This window comes from Zootoca vivipara, chromosome 3 (assembly GCF_963506605.1).
Source record: "Zootoca vivipara chromosome 3, rZooViv1.1, whole genome shotgun sequence".
In the NCBI taxonomy this organism is placed as follows: domain Eukaryota; kingdom Metazoa; phylum Chordata; class Lepidosauria; order Squamata; family Lacertidae; genus Zootoca; species Zootoca vivipara.
The window spans coordinates 91,557,881-91,585,452 of NC_083278.1; the positions used below are offsets into that span (position 1 = coordinate 91,557,881).

Below are 27,572 nucleotides of genomic sequence, written 5' to 3' on the forward strand. Positions count from 1 at the left end.
TTTGATTATACTGCATACACAGCCCCATCCACATTAAATGTTCTCAGAGCAATTTGTTCTATCCACTCTGTCCAATACAATCAATTTACAGAGATTTCTTGTGCTGGCAATGTCAGTAATCTCAATCAGTGTATTCCAGCCAGCAGCAGAGGAGTGGGGCAGGGAAGCATCACTTCCTATGGCCACAGGTGATGATTTCCCTTTTTCTATTTTTAGTCTGAGATATTAGTATTTCAAAGCAGGGAAATTAAGAGATTTCAGAATATTCTGAATTTCAACTAAACAATTTTTATAAGTAAAGTTAGAGCTTTCAGAGAAGATCTCCACTCCAAACCCTTGTCCATTTGTCTCCACACAAATATGATTTATCTTTTGATTAGGGCACAACTAGATGTGACAGGAACAGTATCCAACCCCAGGACCTTCTGATCTCCTATAAAATAGGGGGGTTCAAGGCAGCATGGATGGGGAAGAGAATTATTTTTTTTAAGCATTTATAAAACTTTTTTTCTTTTGGTGGGGTTTACTTCTGATCTCACCATCCCACTGAAAGAAAGACAGCTGCTTCGGGGGAATCCTACTCTTCAAATGCTCTTGTTGTATCTTAAAATATCTCAATTCCAAACCTACCTCTTCATAGAGATTTAGTAGTACACGTAATTCTGCCCACTCGTCTGCTGCCCTGATGTCTCATTTGGCTCTAAGAAAAGCCTGTTACATATTCAATCACAGAGCTAGAGAATAAGCATGTTCACTGCAGACAGACAAGTGTGAATAAGGCAACACAGGCTATATTGTTACCAAGCAAAAGAAGACAAACAGCTTACCTCTCTACCAGTAAGAACATGTCTAGCCAGTTTCACTTTAGCAAAATTTCCTTTTCCTATTGTTTTTAGTAAGCGGTAATTCCCAATGTGAGGATGGTCTTCATTTGTAGACGTGATTGAGTTTCTGCAACGGGGTATGTTTTGTCTGCTACTTGATTTTGTGGGCTGGACATGGGGCTCAGTATATCCGTCGACAGATGTGTGCTATAAGAGTAACAACAACAACAGAGCAATATTAGTCAATTTAGGATTAATGAATTATAAAACAAATGTTAAATGGGAATACAGTGGTACCTCGGGTTACAAACGCTTTAGGTTACAAACTCCACTAACCCAGAAATAGTACCTCAGGTTACGAACTTTGCTTCAGGATGAGAACAGAAATCGTGCTCCGGCGGCACGGCGCCAGCAGGAGGCCCCATTAGCTAAAGTGGTGCTTCAGGTTAAGAACAGTTTCAGGTTAAGAACGGACCTCCAGAACAAATTAAGTTCTTAACCAGCGGTACCACTGTAGAAAGACCCACCTCACAGTATAGTTGTGAGTGTGAACAAACAAGCAAAAATGCTCTATAGATAATTTCAATCACAAAAATTTCAATCTTAGGGTGGTATTCAATGCTAGTCCTACCCTGAGTAGACTCAGTAAAGTAGAAATGACTAACATACTGTAGGTTAATTAAGTTCAATTGTTCTGTTCTACGTAGTTCTTAGTTGACTACAATCCTATGTTTTCTGTCTGCTTTCATACTTAGTCTGCATCTGAAATGTACAAAACTGAACAGTATGATCAATTCAAGGAAATTCAAGTAAATAATTTTACTCATTAACTTTTGCTTTATTTAAAATTTGACCTTTGTACTTTCAGTTGCAGCTGGGAAGTGAGCCACTTTCTTAATTTCAATGTAATACCCCTTGAACCCTTTTTGCAAACTCAGGAAGTCACAGACTGGCCCAATGAGGGGAAAAACAGCAAAACAGCTGAACATTAGCAAGCATTTTTCAGAAGCCCCTAACTATAAATATATTTGGGCTTTTAAATATTTTAGCAATCCTGAAAAGTTATAAAATCAGTTGCGTTTTCCCCTAATCCTTTTTCCAACTAAATAGACATAAATACAACTATCAGTGGTAACCATACAGTATAACAAATGCACTGGAAAAGGACAAGTACAGTGGTACCTCGGATTACAAACTCCATTAACCCAGAAAGTAGTACCTTGGGTTAAGAACTTTACCTCAGGATGAGAACAGAAATCGTGCGCTAGCGGCGCAGTGGCAGTGGGAGGCCCCATTAGCTAAAGTGGTACCTCAGGTTAAAAACAGTTTCCGGTTAAGAACGGACCTCTGAAACGAATTAAGTTCTTAACCAGAGTATCACAGTAATTGCAAAGGACATGCAGGAGCCACATCAGTTACAAGGTATTTTCCAAGGCCATGCTGTGATTAACAACAGTCTGCCTACAGCCCCAAGTAAGTAAAAATAGATTTGGTTTTCCTAAAGCTTTGCCGCTTAAGAAAAAAAGTAATGCAACTTTTTCTTAATACAGTGGTACCTCAGTTTGCAAATGCAATCTGTTCCGCGGAGGCGTTCGCTCGCCGAGGTATTTGCTCGCTGAAGGCATGCTTCTGCGCATGCGCCGACAGAGCGCTTCTGTGCACACACGCGCTTCTGCGCATCCGACGCTGCAGAACCCGGATGCAAACACTTCTGGGTCCGCGGCGTTCGTAAACAGAGGTTTTCGTAAACAGAGGTAGTTGTAAACCGAGGCTCCACTGTATAGGAATTTCATATCACTAATCATATTCCCAGAGTGATTTACAAGAAATAATGTAAAAACATTTTTATAAAAAAAAATGCCACGAACTTAAGAAGATAGGTGGTCTTTTAAGTACTTTGGAACTAGTGAAACAAGGATAGGATGTTTTGTGAATGTATGCATCAGCTTTCAAGAGAATCATAGACTGGGAAGATTTCCTAAAGGATGGGAGGGAAATTGTTCTCATTTCCCATTTAGGCAAACCCACCCCCCACCCCCCGAGAGTTGCCTGGTATCCACTTTGGTATCGTTTTGGTGGTAGACAAAGACCTTTTAGTTCTCAGAGACTTAACAACGGTGGTAGTATAATCAGCTGTTTCAATTCTGCAGTGTTCTTGTAGGTTTTATTTGTTCTGTTTTACTGAGGCAAACTACCCTGAAAATGTTTATAATGAAGGATAGCATGCAAATCTGTTAAATAAATGAATAAACAAGTGACAGAGTACTGCACAATTATACATGGTGCATTATTACCCACCACTGCCTTGGCATGGGCGGGGTGTGTGTGCTACCTCTTTCCCCGTTGAGGGGTGTGGGTGCACGCTGCCTGCTCAACGGAGAAGTGGAATGGATCCCCCACCCCACCTCTGCCTCACACAAGCCACAGGTGGGGTGAGGGCTCTTTCAGACTATTCTGCTGAGGAGTTGGCAGCCACATGCCCCTCAACAGAGAAGTTTTAAACAAGCTGCCTGCCTGCGTGAGCAGCCAAGGGAGGATCAAGCTACATTGGCCCTGGCCAATGTTCCTCCCTTAGTTATATGATGGCCAGAGCCAAGGTGGTTTCACCTTGGGGGTATATTGGGGGTATATTGTGAGTGAAACCGCCACTTCTCCCAAGTCGCTCTGTCACCAACGCCCAGCTGCAGCTTTTTTCTCCTTCAGCATGCTGGGCTCTGGTGGCAGAGCAACTCAGGAGCGGTGGTGGTTTTATTTGTGGTAGACCGCCAGGTGAAGCCGCCATCGTGCTTTGGCCCCAATACTGATTCTCAGCGATGTATCGACACATTGCCCAGGCCTACAGTGCAGGATGCTGTTGTTAACCATTGTGAAATAATTTTATGATACAGCGGTATATAAGTTTTTTATAAATAAATAAAATAAATAAGAGCACTATAAGAACTTGAGGGTAGCCAGTTCTCTCTCATAAGGCTTTCTTAATATTCTGAGCTGCAGAAATGTGCACTCAGCATCTGAAGTACTTGTTCACAGAGATAGAAGCAGGAAAGCAGGAGAACTGAAGTAGCTAAATAGACCTCTTCTGCATATGATGGCTTTCTGAAGTCCGGCTCATTTAACATAACATTCTGGATTGATTTCCCTCCCACCTCCCAAAATACATGCATCATTGCCTAAACCATACTGGAATGCCATATCCTCTACTTCACCCCAGTAGAGGAAAACAGCTGCTCTAAAGAAAGGGATGGGGAAGAGAGACAAGCTTTGTTTCAGGCGATGGGATACAAATTTCACAAATGTGGCTTATTTGTCATTACATATATCTCTAGCTCTCACTGTCATGCCTTCAGGAAATATTTTACGGCTTTTATCTGCAGTGCATACCCATTGGCCATATGAAATGGGGGTTCAAATATTTTGTATTTATGGGCAAAGGTAAATGGAGGATGTTATCCATACCTGTTACGTTACCATCTAGATAAATGTATGAGGCACCCCCCCCCCCGAGTATCGTATAACCCCTTTAGTGCTGTGTGACTGTTCTTTCAGGAAATGAACAGTTTATAGCCTACTGAAGTTGGCTTTGACAGCAACGAAAATTTAAGTCCAGCATAAAAAGATTAAGGGGTTGCCCTGAGCTCTTGGTCATCTTATTTCATACTTAATCTTTTGGAGGCATTTGAGTCACAAGTATTGTGTTAACTCTAGATAAGATTTATTTTGCTTTAGCCTACAGAAGAGGTGTCACTGATGTCATAATTCATCCATCAGTTTCATGTTTGTGTGTGTTTTCATTCTTGGATTGTGAAAGGCACACAATAATTATCTAAGCTTGCATTTGAGCAAGAAATGTTAGATAAAGAAAAGTCAAAGGGGATAAGATTACAATCTCCAATTTTAGCCCTATGGAGAAGCTGTTTTAAAATTAGTAACTTACTGTTATGTATTGAGATAGATACTCAAATAAGTTTTAAAATGTACCAGTAAAAAGAATTATGACTGGTAATGTTTGAGGATGTGAAACCTAATCTTTGCAAGCACTTACATCTCTGGGCTTAATGGACTGATTCACCTTGAAGAAGAGCAAGAGCTTGAAACATTATAGGATATCAAATCCATAACCTACTTTGTACCAGTAACTAGTAGCCACTTATTATTTTTTTGGACTTCTGTTGGCCATTTCTCCTACCCAGGGATGTGAATTCCACAATCAAATTCTGAGAAAGAAAACTGTACTTGCCAACCCAGTCCAATAATTCAGGTTTTCTTGAATGGAATACTATGAGGACATATATATTTTACGAGTGTTTACAAAACATATTTCACATTTAAAAGCTTGTGCTCTGGCCAGAGGTGGATTTAGGGCAACGGGAGGCACAGAATTTTGGCCTTGCATAGGGCACCACTGAAATTTGAAAGAGCAAAGTCTGCCCCTCCTCTGGCCTTCCAGCTCACATATTTCCTATGTGGATATTGAAACAGAGGACCTGCCGCTACATGGATTATGAGAGCATAAAATGCCTATTACAGGAGAAGAACCAATTCCTTCAGCTTTTTTTTGAGGTTATATGTTACTATCTTCACATCAGTAACTAAAAAGGTATACTACAATGCTCCAGTATTTCCTTTTTAGCAAGTACTGCATAGTTTAGAGCATTATAAGTTAACCCCCCCCCCAAAAAAGCTGTAGAAACAAGAAGTTGGTTAAGATGGGTATCTGGAAGACCTGCTCAACCACTACTTTGCCCCTAGGGCAGAACCCAAATGTGAGATTAGGAACAAGCTCAGGCTCGTTGTCTTTCTCCCCGGGAAAATTGAATGATTGACCTGGAAGCTTAAGTGCAGATGGGGTCAGGTGCAATGTTTATCAGCTGCATCTAATAGGCCAGCTGCATCTGGAAATCTAAGACCTTGGCAATGTTTAATAATTCCTTAGAAAGCATGCAGATCAACCACAGTCATTTCTTGTCTGGGTGTTGTCCTTCAAGACTGTCTGGAGGCAACAGCTGTACAAAATGGTATGGCCAGTGTTACATGTTCTCTAGGCTGCCAGTTTGTTTCTAGGTTCAATTCAACAGGCTTGTTCCATCCTTTAAATCTTCCAAATGGCATGAACCTAGCTTGTGAAGAACCTGCTCCCTTGACACTCCCTGGGCTTTGAGATCTTCTGGACCAAGTCCAAGCTTTACTTCACTAGACTTTTAGTTTTTTGCTTCTTCTGTCTTAACCTTTATAGCATCCTGCTTCTTAGCTCCAAACTATTGACTGTGCAGGCTTTCTGTTGCATCTTTGCCTCTATGTACACACTGCTCCTCTCAGGGTTTTTTCCCCCTTTCTTTTTTAAAAAAGATTTTATTGCTTTAACTAGTTTCTCAATTGCCTTGGGAGAATTGTTTTGGAAAGGTAGTATAGAAAGTTTAATACAGAAATATATCTGGCTAATTCACCACCTAAAATAAATTTCTGAAACAGCAACGAAACCTCTATTTGCCCAGGAAAGCATGCTCCCTGCCAGACTTATTCAATTGTCTCAGTCTTTTCTGATGTATGCCATAGTCTACTTACTGAGGCCACTTGTTAATGCTTCCCATGGCAGCATTCCATATGGTATTTGCTCTGTGCTTATGCAAATCAACCATTTGCATGGTACTTCCTTCACACCTTTGGCAGGGCTAGCACACACACATTCTATGCATTTGAGCTTACCCTACAACCAAATGTAACATGTTGCACCTTGTCACATGGACAAATATATATTATCAATCTCCTGTTGGAAAAGGCAATCTATGAAGCTTTCATCAGGTAGGAATGGTTCAATAGTCCTACAGAGTAAAATATATAGTTTGTGTATTGATCTTTCACATTAATCTTATCCTTTTCTTTTAGCAGAGACACTGGGGAAGGGGAGAGAAAGGATCAAAAGACCTTTTATACAGTCATTTTAATACCCAGTCGAGCTCATTCACATAAACAGGGAAATAAACAAGGCTAATCAAAGGAGCTGGGGCCTGAGCTTTACTTCTGTGTAGGTGTGGCTTTTAAGCGAACTGCTCTGAATTTGCTCAGAACTGATGTATCGGCTGTTTTTCTACCAGGAGATGGGTGGGACCTCATGTTGACAGCAATACTTCTGGATTGAAACTGGCTGAGTGCTGCAGAAAACTGATTGGCCAGTTGAAAGAAATGTCTCCCTGAGTCTGTCTAAATTAAAATGGATTTTGGAAGGATTGTAGGACAAGGGAAGGGTATGGCTTTGAAATTTTTAATTGCTTGACATTTCACTTGGTAGGATTTAAGTCCAGATTGCCCTAATGGACCAGACTTCATTGACTTTAATTGGGGAGTAGGAGAAATGAAGACTGGAAACAATGCAACTAACTGAAACACTAGAATTCAACAATAGCAATCCATTGTTGGTAGGTAGTCATGTTTCAAAGGTATCCTCTCAGTTAACAATGTACACTACTAACTTGGATCCCTCTGGTTGAAAATTCATTATAACCCAAAGGGAATGTCATCTCATTTTCTGGCCGCAGCCATCCACCCTGGCTTACGCAAATTACTAACAAGATCAAACAAATTGCCCTAAATCCAGAAGACCTCTTTAATGGTACTTTGAATAAGGCAAAAACAATTATTACTGAGAGGCTTTTCAATATTGAACTGCAAAAAGAAGATGCCTTACTCCCTGAGAACTACAGGTGTCTAAAATCTTGGCCTAATTTGGCAGCTGCCCCATATCTATCCAATATTACTTATGAATCTTATAGATGGGCCTTTTCCAGAGCTCGATTTGATGCAATGCCTTCAGCTGTGTTACATGGCAAATTCTTGCATGTACCAATCGATGAGTGCTTTTGCCCATGCATGTCCAATAAGGTGGAATCAGTTATTCACATTCTTTTATTTTGTGAACTCTATAGTGAAGAACGATCGCGACTCAATTTTACCCCTATTATCAAAATTCACACCCTTGCAATATCTGGAATTTCCCCCCGAAACATTACGTAAATTCCTTTTGAAAGATTCTTTGAGCTCAGTATCCTATTAAAAAAGTAAATCTCTCTTTTATTGAATAACATATTATAACAATTTGTCCTGCCCTCCGATGATGATATTGCTGATCTTTTGTTTGGAGTTGTGTTGTTTGTATTGCTGGCTCTTGCTGTAATAAAATTGACTGACTGACTACTAACTTGGGGGACCCTCAGCAGCACAGTACCCTAATTCTGTACACTGGCCCTAAATCTGCCTCTGGTTAACAATAAAACCCTGTAAAAGATTGAAGAGTCTTGAACATAAAGTATAAATGAATTTCTCATATTTCAAAATGTATGAATATATATTTCATTCTGTCTTTTTGTTTGACAGAATCAGGGTGGATAAAAATCAATGATTTTTTAAAAAAATCAAAAAAATCGGATTTTTTTTATTTAAAACGTGTTTTTTTTTATTTAAATTGGATTTTTTTTAATAAAATGCTTTTTGAGGAAAACATATTACCATCCAAAGGTTATTCCATCATGAAATAAAGATTAGTTTTTTAATTTTGTAGGATAAGGTTGTATATGTTTAATTTTGGAGGTAAATAAATTCCATTAATCCATTCACAATGTCATGCTCTTCCAGAGGTTTTTGTAAGATTATTGGGCAGTTTCTCTGCCTACAAGATATTATCACAGGTGCTTGGTTTACTTTTGCAGTTCTCAAAACTGAATTTGACTCAACAGAGATCACATGCCTCTTCTTCACAGCAAAAATGTTATAACATGAACAGACTTGAGAAAAAGACCTTAATCCTATTGTTCTACAAACCAATGAATACAGAAGCAACCCCTTCAGTGCTAAGTTTCAAGAAGTTCAGTGAATAGAATAGAAACAATATTTTTCTGATTGTTTGGAGTGGACAGTATTTAAGTTTTTCATGTGTAGGCTGGGCTGACAGTCTAAGTTTCTTAAAATATATATATTTTGTTTTTGTTTAGCCAAATTAGTTAACAAACATGGATGTTTGTTTAAGCAAATAACATTTGCTGAAATGTTATTGTTTCAGTTGAATAAATCTATTTAAATTGTTATTAAGGTAATGATTATTTTTCTCCTTCCTAAGTACAACAGTAAAGTTGTCCAAATATGAATGATTAACCTATTAAACTGGGGATAAAAAAAACTAATATGAAAAGTTGTTATTCTAAAAATCTTCATCTACTTGCATATTAAAGTTATACCAGCAAGAATTAGTCTTTATGATTTAAATCAACTATGATTCAAATCAAGCCTTACTGACTAGTGATTTAAATCGTGATTTAAATCGTGATTTAAATCAGTTTGATTTAAATCAAATCCACCCTGGACAGAATGATGTCCCTAAGGGTAATGTGGTTATCCTGCCAGAAAGTGTGGAAACCGAAACTGGTGTCAGTTGGCAACTCAAGTTATTGCAAAGGCTGAGAAATAGTTAGCCAATTTCTCAACCTTTTTTTGGAGGGGGATAATTGGAGTGTTGCTATAGCCAAGTGTAAATTCCTGTTGCCATTACAACTTCACATATGGACTTGGTGCTGACCTGTAATTTGTGAATGCAGAGTAAAGTGCAATATGCACAGGGTCTTGCTTTGGAGGTACGGTAGTTATTTGTGAGTGCCTGTTAATGAATTTTCACGTTATGTTGGTCACAATTAATTTGCCAGAAAACCCAGCATACCCACAGTTTACGTAATTTTGACACTCATCTATGAAACATTAGCTGTGTATGTTTATTGCTGCAGACAGAAAAAAGATTCATGGTTTCAGAGAATAGAATTGTCTAAGTTTCAGATAAATACTTGAGGTTGCAAAACCTTTGTGTTTGTCATGTCTGTTAAAACAATAAAAAGGAAGTTGTTTAAACTCTCAGTGGCGTACTTCTTGAATATTTTTGCAGGGAAGATCAACCCAGTTAACAAAAAAAATAATGTTAACTGGAAATCAAATAATATTCGCTAACAGAAAAATATTATGTAAAAAAGCTTGTAAAGGTTATGTTGGTCACTATGGAATTATCCTACCACAATATAAATACATATATGGTAAAAATATATATTAAGAAATGGATCCTCAAATACATGTTGTTTAGGTTAAAGGTGAGCCCTGGATTTTTACTAAGTTGAAGACCACTGATCTAAATTATGTGTTCTAGCATTCCATATCAAAACCAAACACCCCACCCCCACCCCCAATTACTAATGCTATTCATTAGTACAGCTGCTATACTAATGTTTTGGCAGTTAAGACCTCAGTAAAATGAAAGAAATACCAGAGTTTTGATTCTGCTGCCAGATTTATCCTAGTGAACCCCATGTCCTGATTTGCAAGACATTCAAGATTAGATTTGTTTTGGAGAGAGTACATATGCAAAAGCAGTCATGTAGAACCATGCTTTTTGCTTGCTGAGTACAAAGCCAGAGATTATTCAAGTAACAGTTTCCTGGAAGAATATAAATAAAACTTGTCAAAGTGAAAGCCTTCTGCTTTATGTAAAGCACAATAATTAAAAAGACCATGCTTTTTTTGTTTTTGACTTCTCAAACAGACAGAATAACACCGACCAAAGAAATATACGCATCATGCAATGGTACGTACGTGAGGAATCCTATTTTGATTGCCCTGGGCTAAAAAAATGAGATTGAGAAAACTCAGCACCAGGTCCTCTGCTATCCATGATTTAAAATCAGACTAAGCAAAGTCTGCTTACAAGGTTAGCTTTAACCACATATAATTTCATTACAGTCGTACCTTCCGGAACGGATTCCGTTCAACTTCCAAAATGTTTGGAAACCAAAGCATGGCTTCTGATTGGCTGCAGGAAGCTCCTGCAGCCAATCAGAAGTTGCGGACGCCCCGTCAGATGTTCGGCTTCCAAAAATAGTTCACAAACCAGAACGGTCACTTCCGGGTTTGCAGTGTTCAGGAGCCAAAACGTTTGAGAACTAAGCTGCTTGAAAACCAAGGTTCTTCTTCTTCTTCTTCTTTGGCGATCACTCGTAGCAGAGTAAGATTGTCTTCCATAAACACGGTTTTAACAATGGGTCCGTAAGTGACTGTGGAGGCCAATTCTGGATCCACACGTCCTTCCACAGTAGGGACATTGGTTTCCAGGCGGGAGTTGATCACGGTGTGGATTTGCCAAGCATGCCTTCCTCTTAGCAGGTTTCTCCCTTGCGTCCTGAGATCGAGTTTCTTCAAAGCCCATGACACCTTTGGTAAAGGCTGTTCTCCAACTGGAGCGCTCACAGACCAGTGTTTCCCAGTTGTCCGACCGTACTGTTGCAATGCTTAAACAGTGGTTAAGATCTAGGGGGGAATTCACACGCAAGAGGGGAGAGGTTGGGGAAAGAGGACATTACCACAATCTACTCCTAGTGTGATAGCCACCATCTTGAAAGTGGACTTCCAATTGCACAATGCTACTTCCCCTTTCTCCACTCCTCCTGCCGTCCTCATGGAGGACTGTAAAGAGGAAGAGTGGGAGTCCTATTGCATGCACAAGCAGAAGTTTGCTCCATTTGTAGATGGACACAACTGAATACCAACCATTATGTGTGTACTGCCCAGTAAGTCAGACAATCTTCATTTAACATTTACTAAAAGGTGAAAATACTTTGATCACATTGTAAAATATATTTTGATGGTTGTTAATACTCAAAACATAGTACACTCCATGTCTTCGAAGTCCTGTTTTTCTGGCTGTTCTTATCATTTACAAGTATAAGATTAATATAAATGCTGTATTATATCCAATGTCACACAAGTAGATTTTGCAGGTGAGGATTTCAACCAAAATGGGCAACAATCATTTCAATTGTGCCCATCTATGTGTGGAATAGATTTTGATCATGTAATGAGATTCTCCCTTCCTTGCTCCCCTACTGTGGCCCTTTTGCTCACATCCCAAACTGTTTCAGAGGTTTGGGACACATGGAGAAACACAGCTGACTATTGTCTGTTACGGTCAAAATCACCACCTACAAAATAGCAGCTCTCTCAGTGGCATCCCAGTCTTATGTTACACTTTCATTCACAAAGCTAATGTTAATTTAAACAAGTCAATTTCGCCACTTTAAAGTTCAATCACAAAATAGATTTCTATCCTCTGTATCTTCTATGTGAAAACACAGCCATTGTGACTACAATCCGATTTCAAGTTTCCTGGTAGTAAGCCCACTGAAATAAGTAGGCTTACTTTTGAGTAGACATGTATAAGATTGTACTTTGAGGCAACTGCAGCTGAGATAATTTCATATTCAACCTAAGTCATCAGACAGTTTATAGCACAGAATAAACGACCTAATAAAGTGATGTCTGACAAGTTTCACCCAAGCAAGAAGGGAATTCAGGAAGTTCATCAGGAAAAAGGCACTCAGTCAAAATATACATTTGGTATGATGCAATGGAAAGAGCTTGATTTTATTTTTTTTGAAGACCTGAATAACTCCTGCTAAATTAAAGGTGTCAGACTGGGATCATGATTTGGAATGCCACTAGAAGAGAATTAAATTTGGTTTTAAACATTGTGTGTGTGTGTGTGTGTGTGTGTGTGTGAGAGAGAGAGAGAGAGAGAGAGAGAGAGAGAGAGAGAGAGAGAGTGTCTCAGTTTTAATTCCAAAAACAATACCACAACCCACCCCCCAAAAGGAGAACTGTTTTGTCCCTTATTTGTCTGCAAGGATGTGGGAACTGGGAATAGCGATTGCTGCTTATACAGTTAAAGTGCGTGAGTCATGAAATTTCCTAATTTGGAAAAACTTAAGCTTGTTTTATTGTGTAGGAGGACAGGAGAATAAAATGAGGATCTCTTTGGCAGACTGCTCAACGCTAGTACAGCACAAACTGGAAGTCTCCTTACTCTTACCCTTAAAGTTACTCAAAAGGCAAAAAAATTGTACTGATATGTACTGTAATTCAAATACAGCCGTACCTCGGGTTGCGAACACCTCGGGTTACGAACTGCGCAAACCTGGAAGTATTTTAGCGCCGCACGCATTTGCGCATGCACAAAGCGCGAAAATAGCACTTTGCGCATGCGCAAAATGGCATTTTCGGGTTACGAACTTTTCGGGTTACGAACTGCGACCCGGAACGGATCGTGTTCGTAACCCGAGGTACCACTGTATTCTATGTGAAGGCAGGCTTTAAGTAACTGGCAGTAAAATAACACTGTCATTCTGATACCATGGTCTTTCCCATGGAGAAATGAGCTTTCACCTCACTGAAAACTTCAGATAATATACCTACTCAAAAACAACTTTTCAAAGTTGGATATGGTCATAGTGCACAGTATATTCAATATACTGATGAATCACTTAGTTTAGAGGTGTTGCACTGAAGAACCCACCTGAAAACCTCCACTGCTAAAAGCCACAAAGATCACAAAGTGAAAGCCTTCACACTGAATACCAGTCACATCTGGTACTTAATGGTACTATATCAACAAAAGCCTCCAAATAATTTGAGAATATATTCTAAAAAAGATGAAGTTTGATTTACACAGAAGCAATCCACCAAAACCAGTGTTTGGAACCACTGGGAGGTTCTAGATAACTTTAGGGAGTTAGGACTAAGGCAAGACTTTACTGTGTAACTTGTTACGGTAAATACCAATCATTATGATAGCCATAAAGCAGGCATGTCCAAAGTCCGTTTCAGGGGCCTAATTCAGCCCACCGGTCAGTTTAATCCGGCGCCCATGGCAGTTTATTTCCTGGGGTAAAATCCTAAAAAAAACAACAACAACTTTGGTTGGCCCTCACAGCCCTTCACTTCATCAAATCTGGCCCTCTTTGAAAAAAGTTTGGGACACCACTGCAACAGGTATGCTCCCCACCACACACACATGCAAGCAAGCAAGCAAGCAAGCAAGCAAGCAAGCAAGCAAGCAAGCAAGCAGGACAACAGTGTCCCTCTGTGCACCACTGCAAAGCCTTTGTCAGTGGAACCTGAGCCAGCTAGCAGCAAATAGGGTGGGACAGGCTTTTTCCTCACCACTATATACTATGGTACCCCAAACTACAATGCTTCATTATTCCCAAAGGGCTGAATATCATCAGATTCTGTATATGCAAGAAAGTGCCACACATGGGAACACCACTTGCATGCAGCTTAAAACTTGCCACTGGCAACTGTGGTTGCAACTGTGGTTTCTTCAGCAGGAAGTAGATTCTTCAGGTCAAAGTTGTTGAGCTTTTGGGGGGAAGCCAGTGATCTACCAATGATCTACCACAGACATCCAGTGATCTACCAACAGGATACTTTAATGCTGTGTACAAACCTGGAAAAATGTCAATTAAATGTAGGTTGTTACATAAACACCACTGTTGCATGCTTTAAAAACTAATGATCTAATTATATTGTTGTTGTATATGGTAGACCCAGCTGGCTAGCTCCTGCACAGACCCTGACAGAACCAAAGCCAGCAGGATTCCAAAACTCTGGAGGATTTGCTGACTGAATATAATAGAATCAAAGCATTGCTTACAGCCCAGCGGCATAAGTAGATGGTCCTAGACAATTGTCAGGATACTCATTAGGCTCTGGTTGAATTGGCTTCCCTTGCACACAGAGAGATGAAGCCAGCTGAACTGGAAATGTGCCACCAGCACTCAACCTAGGCCTGACCCGTAGGTTACCAGTAGTTTTATGTCAACTGCTATTTTACAGCTGCTCCCACCCTGCTCAGCTAGAATTAATACCATGGATGCCAATACTGTACAGTTTTGCTCAAGAGGTCATCTCATTCAAGCATGTTCACCTGGGTATCGGAGAACTTTGCTTCTGCTGGTACCATAAACATACTGGTGATGGAAACGCCTTGCTGATTAGGGCAAAGCCGGTATGCAAGCTTACTGTCAGCCTCCTCACCACACCACCCCTCCCTCCTAGGTAGTAATCAACATTGATGCACCATCAGGAAAACTGGCATGCTGTAGTGGCTCTGCCCTGCCTGGCATGCAACTTCTGGCTCCTTCATACTCAGCAGCAACAGCAGCCATGAATACTGCTGTCTTGTCACTTTCGCTCCTCTACTTTGGAGGAAGGAAAGAAACTTGGAAGTGCAATTGTCATGATTCTTTCATATGACTCTGCTGACAGCATAGAAAGTTAACTAGTCCTTGGAACCCTATCTCATAACAAAACCAGGGAAGAAGAGGGGGCTTGTGCACCTGCAACCCAATGAATCAGACTGTGATGCCCTCATCACATTGTCCTCTCCCGCAAGCCATAGGAAATTGATACAATGGACCGGCTATATACAATAGGCTTTCCCATCAGAACACAGGACAATCTAAGCTTCCGGATTTTAATGGACTTAAATAATTGATGAACACTTCTACAATAACTGCGACTACTTCAGAACATTTTAGCTTTATGTGGATCATGTTGCATGTTTTATGATGCAATTAAAATAGGAGAAACCAGAAAAGCACATGTGTGTTTGAACTTGGGTTATGACAAGATACCCTTGCTGCACAATTAAGATTTATATCAATACACTAAAATCTTGCATTTGAATTCACATCCTAACTTTGACCCTGGTTTTAATCTGATGCACTTCAGTTTTGACACAATATAACAGATTTCCGTCTTTGTAAACAAATATGCACAACATGTTGTTTCCATATAACTTTTTTATGATGCAAGTCAAAACAGACCATGTATACTTGCTCTTCACAATGAAAGGATAAAAAAGCAGCTGAAATTACACTGCCTACTGTAATGGAAGGGGGACCTTTTACTTTGTTCCTTCCACAACTGCCTGTCTAGGTAGGTCAACCATGCAAGGGAACCTCAGATAGGCTGCCACCATATTCCCTCTACTCCAAATGGAAGGGAGACCAGCAGGTAAAAGGCAAACACTTATGAGGGTTAACAAAGGGAGCATTCAGCTTATTTGGACTTTGCAGTAGCCAAAGTTAGCTTGCTTTTCTCCATCAAACCCCACTTATATTGCAAGTGGAATGGACTAAATGGTCTAGGCATGTAAAGGGAAAATCTCTTTCAGTCTGGCAGAAATGCAGACAAGTCCCAAACAGCCAGTTTTATGAAGTTTATTAAGAATAAAAAGCAAGAGGACAAATGGAAAGAGGCAGAATGTGTTTCAGTAAAGAGTTCAAGAAAGTAAAGGGTTTAGTAGTTCAAGTCTATCTTATAGCAGCTACTTACAAACAGGCTTTGAGTCATCTCCTGTGTAGTGGATAAACATTGACAGTCAGCTGGAAGAAGAGGGAGACTGAAAAATAGGCAACAGTCCATTTTCAACCATTGACCCATATGGACATTGATTTGAGTACTGCATAGTTAGCCACTCACAAGGCAAGTTAGGGACAGGGCTTGACACCTTTTGGAAAGTGGTAGATGGGCTATGTGGATTTGTCATCTCTGTCACAACTTAACCTATTCTGCAGTTTGTGTATTAAACAGAGGCTGAAGGGAGTTATGACTTGCCCACTTGCAGATGATGGCGGTCTAGATAGAGACTGGGTGATCTTAAAGTGACAGGCTGCCACAAGGAAAGGTCTGTGTTAGACCTACAACTGCAGGTGGTCAGCCTAAAACAGGCATCCCCAAACTTTGGCCCTCCAGATGTTTTGGACTACAATTCCCATCTTCCCTGACCACTGGTCCTGCTAGCTAGGGATCATGGGAGTTGTAGGCCAAAACATCTGGAGGGCCGCAGTTTGGGGATGCCTGGCCTAAAAACAGGAATCTAGTTATTTACTGATCCTTCCTATGATTTTATGCACTATAAAGCAAGGAATCTATTCAACCTGAAGGGTAGAATTTCAATTCAAAACAATGGCACAAGGGAAAAATATGACAACTCAAGCTTACCTGATAAGCATAAATCTTTCTAAAATGGAACAGGAGACTTGAATGCCATAAAGTTAATGATGCAATTCACTCTTAAAAACAAAACCCATTGTTGTTCTCTCTCCTAGACAAAGGAGAGGATGGCAATGCATCCCATAAAAAGGTAAAGGTACCCCTGACCATTAGGTCCAGTCGCGGACTCTGGGGTTGCACGCTCATCTCGCTCTCTAGGCCGAGGGAACCGGCGTTTGTCCACAGACAGCTTCCAGGTCATGTGGCCAGCATGACTAAGTCTCTTCTGGCGAACCAGAGTAGCGCACGGAAACTCTGTTTACCTTCCTGCCGGAGCGGTACCTATTTATCTACTTGCACATTGACGTGCTTTCAAACTGCTAGGTGGGCAGGAGCTGGGACCGAGCAATGGGAGCTCACCCCGTCACGGGGATCCGAACCGCTGACCTTCTGATCGGCAAGCCCTAGGCTCATCTCATATCAGTGTATAAATATGTACTTTATGCAGCAGGGAGAGGGTGATTATGTCTGCCATCAGTTGCTTCCTCCTGCTTCAGGAGTCTTCATAAGGAAGCTGCTGACAGAACAACTGTGAAAGTGTCTTTTCAGTCTAGATGTAAAAGGGGGGAATTACTAGTTACTGTACTACTTACTGCAATTAGTTCTAGGAGTATTCGTAGTTATAAACTAGCCTTTTTGTAAGCTTTGTGCATACTTAATTTTATTTGATATACAGTATTTTAAATGAATTGTTAATTATTAAATGTTTAGTGTTGTAGTGATATAATTTTAATTATGTATTATGGATACTGTATTATTGTTAGCTTTATTTTTTTGTAAATCACTTTTGAGCACAAATCGGGGGAAATGTGGTATGTAAGTAAATTATGACTACATTAAAAACAATTAGGCATGATCAAGAAAATGCTAGTACTAAATAGGCAGCCTTCACATTTGATCATAGAAATCCTATCCTGAAAGATCCATAGCTTACGTTTCACTTAATTAGAAACAGTGGGGGATAGTTCTTACCAGTAGGACAGAGTATCCTTCTCCCAAACGAATGTGAAAATAGCTGCTAGTATAACTTAACACTGTCAGTATTAAACATAATTGATTCTATAATACAGCTTTGGCATAATAGTGGAGAGAACCAATATTTACCCCAACCCATTGTTGGCAATCAACCAGCCCACGATAGGCCAGCCTATTCAATCCAAGCTATAATGTATCACAAAACCACCAAGTAGGGGCAGTACAGAAAAGTGTTTGTATGAGTAACTATTTCCAGATGGCTTTATCAAGCAAGATAGTCTGCCACAGGTTACAGGAGAAGGTAAAATTATTCACTTCTGTAATAAGATATTTATTAAGGAAATCAGATGCTTATTTGTTTTCAGTTTTGTTTTCAGTCAATTCCACTGAATTAACCAAAGTTTACAAAACAAAACAAAAAACCCAAAGTGTGGTTGAGGGGGGAATACTTGGCTAAATGAGTGTGTCTTCAGGAGCCACTAGAAGGCAAACACCGATGGGCCATCTTGTATTTCAGAAAGGAGGGCATTCCACAACACTGGTGCCACCAGTGAAAAAGCCTGACTCCATGGAGATAACCATCAGACCATGGCAAAACTGACTTGGGCTCCATTAGCTGATTATAGTGGTCTTACTGGGTAGTGAAGAGAAACACAGTTTGTCAAGTAACCTGGTCTGTAGCTACTTAGTGCTTTGTATGTAAGTAGCAGAATGCAAGTACTGTATGGTGATCAGCTGTACCACTACTATAATCCTACATACATGCAGGATTGTGCCATGGGGGTTCCATGCCCCCCCCAAGGCCTTTAATAAAACATGCAAGTTTCTCCACCAGCTTCTGTGCCATAGTACAGCTTTGGTAGGTGACCACAGTGTCTTTTGTGCCTGGTAAAAACATTTATGTTTAGGGAAGCCTATCCAAGCTTTTATATGTTTTATTCTGTTAAGCTTCCTGTTGATTATAGATTTTTTAAAAAATGTTTCCAATACTGATTTTTAAGTGTGGTTTTTTTTTACTGATAATTTCATTGTTTGCTCTTTTTGTAAACCACTTTGAGGTATATAAATATTGTGAAATAAATAAGTAAAAATGACTGCTGCTCACACAGCACTAATGACCCAAAATACTGCATAGGTAGGTACGAGATGGGGAAAGTTATTTTAGCAGTCAAGTGCTTCATCACACAGTGAACTGCTGCTGTAGCAACAACTCAGATTATCATGATGACAATGTCTTTAGAACAGGCATGTTTGTGCATGGTTGTCTGTCCAGAAAATACAGCTGCCTACAGTACTTTGTTAAGATACATTCCTGTGAATAATAATTAGGGCCAGTCCTACTACCATCAGGAAGAGTCATGAAAATTGCCGCCTATTGTATGTATTAGATCATTTTACTACGACAGAGAAACAGCACTTGTGTGGTTTTCTCTCTCAGGTGCCAAATAAACTTGACTTTGGGTACTATGTACCTTGACATCGGTTGAGGAATGCCATTTGCTGCTCCACCCCAGGCAGAAAAACTTATTAGGCCAACTCTGATTATACTAGAAACTTGCAAGTAAAAACCAAAACCAAAAAGAAGCTGAAATATGTCTCAGGCTCTCAATAAGCCAGAGCAACAACATTTCATCTTGGGGAAGCCATTCTGAAAACACATATTCAACAGAAACATAGGTTTTGAAGGGCAAGGGGTTCTACTGTAGTTTTTGATGAGTATTTGCTTATTAAGTTGTAAAGAGTTGAATTAGAGTAGACTAGTGAAGTTGGCTCTTTGCTCCTTCACTGTCAAATCAAGGACACATTCACTTGCATTAAATCCTCTACCTCTTATGTACAGCAGATTTTTAAAACGTTCACTCCATAGGTAACTGCCCATATGCATTGATTAGTTGAGTCTGTTGCACTTAGTATACCATCAATAGTATCCAGTAGTCTGGAGCAAAGCTCTTATTAATCTATTCACCAGAAATTGCAATCTCTACAATACAAAACTTTAAATATATAGTAGAAAATATGTAGAAATGATTTGGTAGAAGCATCCTTAAAAATGTTGATCATGGGGTTCATGTTATGATCTAAGTAAAAATGGCCCCAAGATTAACAATAGCGTAATGGCACATGATCTAAGAAAAGAAAAGAAAAAGTCTTAGATTCAACAACTGTCTTTAAGTAATTGGAGCCAGGGCTATTTTTAGTCACTGGCAGACAGACATACAGAGGAAACAAAGAAATAGGTTATCAGCAATATTCTAACTGGTAAATGATACCAATAAGTTAAATAATACAGGCAAACAACCCTGCCAGAAATAAATAAATAAATAAATAAATAAATAAATAATAAATAAATAAATAAAATTTTGAAAAAATCTGTCAAAGAGTGTGGCAAGTCAATAAAGATAGACAGACCAGTTTGGTCAGCTGGGTACCTTTTCAGATCCACCAAATCCCAAGGATACCACTGATTTGTACTGCAAAATAGCAAAACACCTGTTAGCTCTGAGGTTTTTATTTTTGTTTTATTTCAAGCATTATAAGCTGCCTTTCTAGATATTATCCTCCCAAGAAAGCAAACACTATTACAACACAACATCCAATACAATGGCGGTGTGTGAAAAAACTCCAAAAACTAAAAAAAGGTATGGACACAGTACATTAGGTTGTAAAACAGTATAAAACTTGTAGGTGGTCCTACACTTCTTCATAGCCATAAGGTCCAAGAACTTTTTTTTAACTTTACAGGCAAATGAACCTGCCTTTCTTCCCACTGGTCATAGAAGTACTGGTTCTGGGATTTCATTGTTGCCTGGCCTACCATCATCTTGCATCCAAAATCTCTCTGACTTATCCCCTTTAGATCGATAGAATGTGCACAATCTTCCTCTACAGAAAGGTACATTTTCATGAGATGGATACTAAATGGGGGGAAAATGGTGGTGGGTGCTTTCCTAAGGACCCATCCTTCTTGTCCAAACAAGAAGCTAAAAAGCAGCCAGGAAGTAGCCAGAGTCCTTCTGTTCTCTGCCAGCTGAAAACCTGGGGAGACACAGCAGTCTTTGTTAATTAAGATCCAGTCACACACTTGGATTACACAAGCTTCTTCCCATGAAACAATCAAGTGAAGCTGCTTGTCAAAGGCCTCTACCACTCCCACCATCGCAGGCATCTCTTGCTCAGTTTCCTTAGGATCTTCTTAGATCAATTCATTTTCAAAGGGTCTGTTCATAGCAGGGATACATGCCAGGGATTGCTGATGCACTGCCCCATGTGAGGGAAGAAAACGTAAGTCAAAGAATCTGCAGAGATCTTAGTGCTAGTTTCTAATACATATTTCCCGTGATGGATACAGCAGGCAGCTCAACTGACAATAAGAGAAGGGGGGTGTTCATGTTCAGGAGACTTTAAGAGGCAAATTTTCTAGGTCTTTTCTTCTTTCTTTCCCCTCTGGGCCCTTGACTTCCACACCTAGCAAGCCCTCCAAGAGACAATGGATACCACAACACACAACTGGGTGCTAAGTGGATGAGCTTCCTGCATCAGCATTGCTCGGAGGACTTGTAGCCCTCTGGATGTTGTTGGATTACAACTGTCATCACCTCTGAACACTGGCTGTTCTGGCTGGGGTTGGTGGGAATCAAGAGTCCAACATCATGGGGACTCCCTCCCCCATAGGCGAGTTTCTGCTGCTCTAATTGTGCTAATCTCTGTATTGTTCCACTTTCAGTACACGTGCTGCCAGAGCAAGCACTCTGTTGCTCTACTTGTCTTCCCCGTGTACTTTTTCAACTTTATGTCTGAGGGTGGCTGCTATGTGGTTTTCCCGGTTTTTGCTGACCAGTTCCTATTAGCAGTTTTGAGCCAACACCAATGCCATGGGTGTAGTAGTAGATATTCTTAGCTGCAATCCAGGAGCAAGGGAAGTTTGTAGGTAGGATAGCAACCCTATACTCTATACTCTAGCCAGAATTCTCTGCAGCCTGGTTCACCTCCTCTTTCCAGTCTTTCATAAAGAGACATCAGTCCAGGAATAGTTAAATTTAAGAAAAAGAAGGCCCAATAAATCATAGCATCTGGGTCAGAACACAGTTTTATAGAAGCTGCGGAATGATAACACTTGAAAGGAGGGAGGAAAGTTATTTGATTCATTAGCAATGTGAACTTGTTCCTACTGCTTCTCTACACTGCACATCAAAGGAACAGAGAGACTTCTTTCTTCATAATAAAAAATAAATTCCAAAGCAATAGTTATCATTGTAGGTTTATGAAGATACGTAGATAATTCTCACACATTCAATTTTCATATAATTATGCCCAACCAATATAACTCTCCTGTGTCCCTATCAAGCATGTCTGTGAGGATGGCAGGATTGAGAGAAGGGCCTCTCCTGAATCTCAGAACCGAAGCTGGTTTATATGAGGGAATATGGTCTTTCAGATAGCTTGGACCTAAGCCACAAACGAGCATGACCAATGTCTGCCTTACAGACTAATTCCAGTTAACAGAGCATCCTTCTGTGGTTCCTGGCTAATAATAATAATAATAATTCTACCCCACCCATCTGGTTGGGTTTCCCCAGCTACTCTGGGTGGCTTTCAACAGAACATTAAAAACAGAATAAAATTTCAAACATTAAAAACTTCCCTAAACAGGGCTGCCTTCAGCTGCCAAGAGAAGAAGTGGGAGAAAGTAGCAAACACAAACTCCCCACTCCGTTGAATATCTGGGAAACACAGCATGGTGCTCTGCTGGGTGTTAACTGAGAAGGACCACTGCCATCTCAGGCCACATGCCAAGTTTCCCAAGTTCCTTCTGCCTTATAGAGCGAGTCATCCTTGAGGCAGAAAAAGTCAGATAAGAAGACAGCCTGGTACAGCAACAATCAGACCCAGCTTTCTTCCAGTTAAGGTTGTTTGCAACTCCAGCATTCATCAGTATGTAACTTCCAAGTGGTTGTGGTTGTGTACTCATCATATACCAAAACTAACACAACAAAGCAATTTATTTCCTACTCTCTCACTGAAGGTATTTCTAGGCATATTTCTAACTCCCAATATTCCTAACCAACTTCCTATGCAGATGATAGCAATATAGCCTGCCTCATACCTACAGAATAGTAGCAATTGTTCTAACATATTCTAATGCACAACGCAAAAGCATTTTGTTTCACTTTCAACAATTCAATACTGCTTTGTTCATAAACCATGAAAAAAGTCAATTTTATAAAATGATTTCTTAATTTTCCAGCCTTATCAGAAATGACCTCCAGGTAGTTATTGTGCCTGGAAAGATTGTAAAATCTGAAATTACATTCACCCCTCCTACATATAAACAATAAAAAGACATTGCAGGAGACCAATACGAAGGAAGCAGTCTTATCTCCCAATGGACAAAAAATGCTGCTCTGCAGCTACACACTCGTGTTACAGCAATTTCATTATCAGAAATATCTCACTAGAGAAGGCTCTATCTGCTCTCAATGAAGTAGATTTAACGTGAGAAAAGGATACCCAAAATATCCTAGTAATATCTGTTGAATTACAAAAAGATTTAATCCAGCTTCACAATTCAACCATTACCTGCTACTTCCAACCAGAAAGCATGAAGATAACAAGAGACAACCCAGTTTCACTGCAGATTTCCGAGGGGGGGGGGGATATTTCAGGAATCTCCTGGTTTGGTGCTTGCACATAAATGTCTTAAAGAGAACGGATTCATGTCTCCCCCATAATGTGTAGATGGAAAAAGTGTGAGATGACATCACATTCATGTTTTCCCTGCCCCTACAAGTGGCAGCCAATTAAGCAGACCTGTAAAACACTAACATGATGTCACTGTCACATTTCTACAAACACAAACACACCCCCATACTATACACTGAGAGAGGAGGGATGTCATTTGGTAGTTCCCATACACCCCCATGGCATGTAGCTCAGGACTGAGCATACTTTACAACATATTTCTTTAAGACAAGCCAGCAATAATATTCCTACATATTGCAGATAGGAAGCTGATACAAAGATAATAGCGATAATAGCGATTTCATCTCAAACTCTTAGACACAAAGTTACATCAATTCTTGATGGAGAGGTAAGTTGCTTAGATGCAGCTAAAAGCAAACAGCATATGCTAGTTTATTTTATTTAACAAAATGTATAATCAATATTGATACCCGAAGGAATGAAATCAGGAAATCAGTGTGATTATGCTAAGCATAAGACAAGTATTAAAGTGCTATCTATCTGTTTATTTTGTGTGCTGTATAAAGAGTTGTTCTCATGTTGTACCAAGGAAATTCAAGATCCAACAAGAAAAAGCACATTCTGAACGCAATGAAATGATTTTTTCATTTAATGTTCCATTTATTTATTCTGAGCTCTTATTTAAAGCTTTTCAGAATTTGAACTCCCCACCCACCAAAGTTTTATAAAAGCAAAAAGAGAAATATGAATGCATTCGTAGGACCTGCATAGCATCCAATATGGGCATCCATGCAGAGCACAGAAACTTCACCACTGAATATAGTAGAGGCTGATACCCAGAAATATAGCACAACAAAGAAGAGAAGGCCAGCAATTATAGGCTCTGACTGGACTACTGGATTCTGCAAGGCCACAAGCAAGAGGGAGGTATGAGTTATAGGCAAAGAACCAACAGCACAATTTCTCCTGCTTTCTCCTTTCCATGAGCCACAGAAAATATTGGCTTTATACAAGCATGTATCTTGAGCACGCAGTTCCATTCTTCTTCTCTTCCACCTTGAGCACTCAGGACCATTTCTGTCACAACCTAGAATCAAAGGAATTCCTATCACTACCTTTACCTGCTCATTCACTGAGATCAGCTGCCAAAGTTCTCCTCTGGGTATGCTGCTATGAGCTGAGGCATGTGGCAATTTGGGATAGAATTTTGGCTATGACACTCCATTTTTGGAACTAGAAGCTTGCCTGGCACCCATGATACTATCTACCGAGTGCCAGGCAAAGACCTTTATATCCTCCTAAGATTTTACATTTTGTTTTATGATGGTGTTCCTTCCCGTTTCTTGTATTTTGTTTCTTTCTAAAATTTTGTAAGCCACCATGAAAGCTATTTTTAAAGGCCAGCATGATTTTTTATGATAAATATTTTCCACAACACAGAAACTCTTCCATATGCCTTTGAGGATATCAGTGTCCAGTATGTCTTGACAGCCTAATTCAGCCTCACTCAGATAATGAAATGTATATATGTTTAGATAAATGGCACACTCAAGTGAGTAGCGAGCTGAAACCATTAGCAGTTTAAATTATATGTAATTTGTCGGATAAATACAGGATTGGCATATACCTTCCCAAACCTCAGTTATGTCAGAAGACAAATTAAAGAAGGAATGCTTACTTCCAGAAGGTAGGTTTATAGCATTTTAAAGCATTTTAATTTCTTTCCAGCAAAACAGCAGCTAATCTCATAAGGGGGGAAATGAGTTTAAATAAAAATGAGAAATCTCATTACACACTAATATTTTTAACTTAACATATCCTGAAGCCATCCATCACTGTAGAAGTTTAACAAAAATGCCACAATTTCTCCCATTCTCAAGCGAACTTTTTCACATTCACAGGATCCAATGAAGTCACACAAAATATGTGTGAAAATGGGCCACAACTCTATGGTTAAAGTTCAGCCTTCAAATGAACAGAATGAAACCTGCCCCCCACTCCTCTCATCTGCAACAAACTATATACCGTATGTATTTCTCAATGTCGCTCCAAAAGGGTATGGGAGAATGTGATGCTAACATCTAGTACCAATACCAAGAAGGTCTACCAGGCTTGCATGCTGAGTAAGCTATCTGTGGAAGTGAGTTGTGGGCAACTTACAAACGCCAGAAGCGACGCCTCAATGCCTTCCACATTGTGCTGCCTCAGGAAGATTTTGGGCATCACATGGCAGGACAGAGTCTCAAACAAAGGTATGCTCTTCCAAGCCCACATTCCCAGCATATCTGCACTCCTGTCTCAGCAACATCTATGCTGGCTTGGTCATGGCCAAAGAATAAAAGCTGGCAGGATCCCCAAGGATGTGCTTTACAGGGAGCTGGCTTCAGGAACTAAGCCTGCTGGCAGACCAACTCTCTGCGTTACAAAGATACCTGCAATCGTGGCATGAAGGCTGGCAACGCCAACCCCACCATGTGGGAATCTCTTGAAGACAACTGCGGTGCCTGGAGACAGCCAGTCAGGTCATGCAGTCCATAGCAGTGACCAGAGGAGGAATGACTGCTGGGAGAAGCACAGAGAGGAAGAAATGTCATGGTGCATCTGCCCCAGCTGCAACTAAACATGTATCTCTGTGGTCTCTACAGCCACAGCAGGCGTTGTAACCTTCCAACAGTTTGACTTCACCTGCAAAGGCATACTCATCTATTGTCTCCAGAGACAGACAGATGCCAACACCAAATGTTGTATCCATCACAAAGTGACCTCAATACCCAACACAGATGTCCAGTTGTGTAGACACAACTGAACTCACTGTCAGATATTTCTTCAAATATGGAGTTCCCGGAATTAAATGAGGAATAAAAGGTAGCACAGAAATTAGGAGATTACTCTTAGTCTTCACTCAAATTCAAAATTTCAAGACAAAAAACCTTACCAGATGAGGTTTCCCAACAATCACAAGCTTTATTCAGATAAGCTTTTATCACAAGTATTTTATTGTGTAAAAACAACTTCTTCACTGCAGAAAGGAGCAGGATTCCTGGCCCCAAGCCATCTAACAGTTGTTTCAGAGCAATTTAGTCCGGATCAATTCATTTGGATATCCAGGGGGGAAATGCTATCACCCATCACCAAACCACTCTATCTATTGGCAAACAGCAGTTCTACTTTGAACCTGGAATGCTTAAAAACTAGGCCATATGTTCCTCAAGGCCGTGAAAGAAAATATTTAACAAGAATTGTTTCCCACAACTCCTCTTTTCATATCTGATCCATTATTTCTTACACAGGAGCAAAGTTAGATATTATTAACTTTATAAATATAGCCAACCAACTTTTATTCTACATTTTAACCATACCCAATATTAAACCTTTGTCCTTTCCTCAAAAAAGAGATTTGTTTACTATCCCTACCTGTTTTGACAGCTAACTCCTTTACCAACTGTCTTATATGATGTCATTGAGATGCGCAGATTTGTTTTTCAGTCTAAACTGCTCCCACGTACATCATGTCTATAGCAGAAAAAATATGAGTTTTTTAAAGCTACCATGAAATAATATCCTAGTATAGAGACAAACAACATCCGGAACGAATTAAGTTCTTAACCAGAGGTACCACTGTATGTCAATGCCCTGGCCCACCCCGGCTAAGGAAAGCATGTGTCTGATTGTTAAGTATTTACAAAAGAAGCACTTACAGCAACTCCTGCAGTGCTCCAGATGCACACATGCCTCTAGTCCAGGCATAGGCAAACTCAGTCCTCCAGAAATTTTGGGACTACAACTCCCATCATCCCTGACCACTGGTCCTGTTAGCTAGGGATGATGGGAGTTGTAGTTCCAAAACATCTGGCGGCCGAGTTTGCCTATGCCTGCTCTAGCCACTAGGCGACTGCCCCCGCAGCAAAAGTGAGCCCCCCTCCGCCTGGCCTGGTTATATACCTTCCTCTGATGGGTTGCACACCAACAATCTGAGACTTCTCCTGTACAGAAGTTGTAGCTGTTCTTCTTGCTTCAAGCTTCTCTTGGTTTTAGGCGGCAGAGGGGTTTTAGGAAACCCATCTGTCATCTGAGCAGCCGCTTTTTCTTCTTCTACCATATCCTGTGTGCCTTCCTCTGTCTTGGACTACCCAGACTCCCCCCCCCCCTGCTCTGGCT

At 40.1% G+C, this 27,572-nt stretch overlaps 1 protein-coding gene across 7 annotated transcripts in view; it reads right to left on the reverse strand.

Moving 5' to 3' along the window:
- The window catches only part of MARK1 (microtubule affinity regulating kinase 1), a 73,461-nt gene that overhangs the window by 40,510 nt on the left and 5,379 nt on the right, over nucleotides 1-27,572 (reverse strand). For 2 of the 7 annotated variants that reach the window (XM_060272987.1, XM_035111373.2), the window contains exons 1-2: nucleotides 25,847-27,200; nucleotides 828-1,031 (exon numbers count right to left, since the gene is read on the reverse strand). In XM_060272987.1, coding sequence (XP_060128970.1) covers nucleotides 828-1,031; nucleotides 25,847-26,038 — 396 coding nt within the window. In that variant the 5' untranslated portion in view covers nucleotides 26,039-27,200. Of the gene's footprint in view, nucleotides 1-827; nucleotides 1,032-10,595; nucleotides 11,154-25,846; nucleotides 27,201-27,572 lie in introns of those variants that run through there. The other 5 variants (XM_060272988.1, XM_060272989.1, XM_060272986.1 and 2 more) reach the window with 5 other exon arrangements.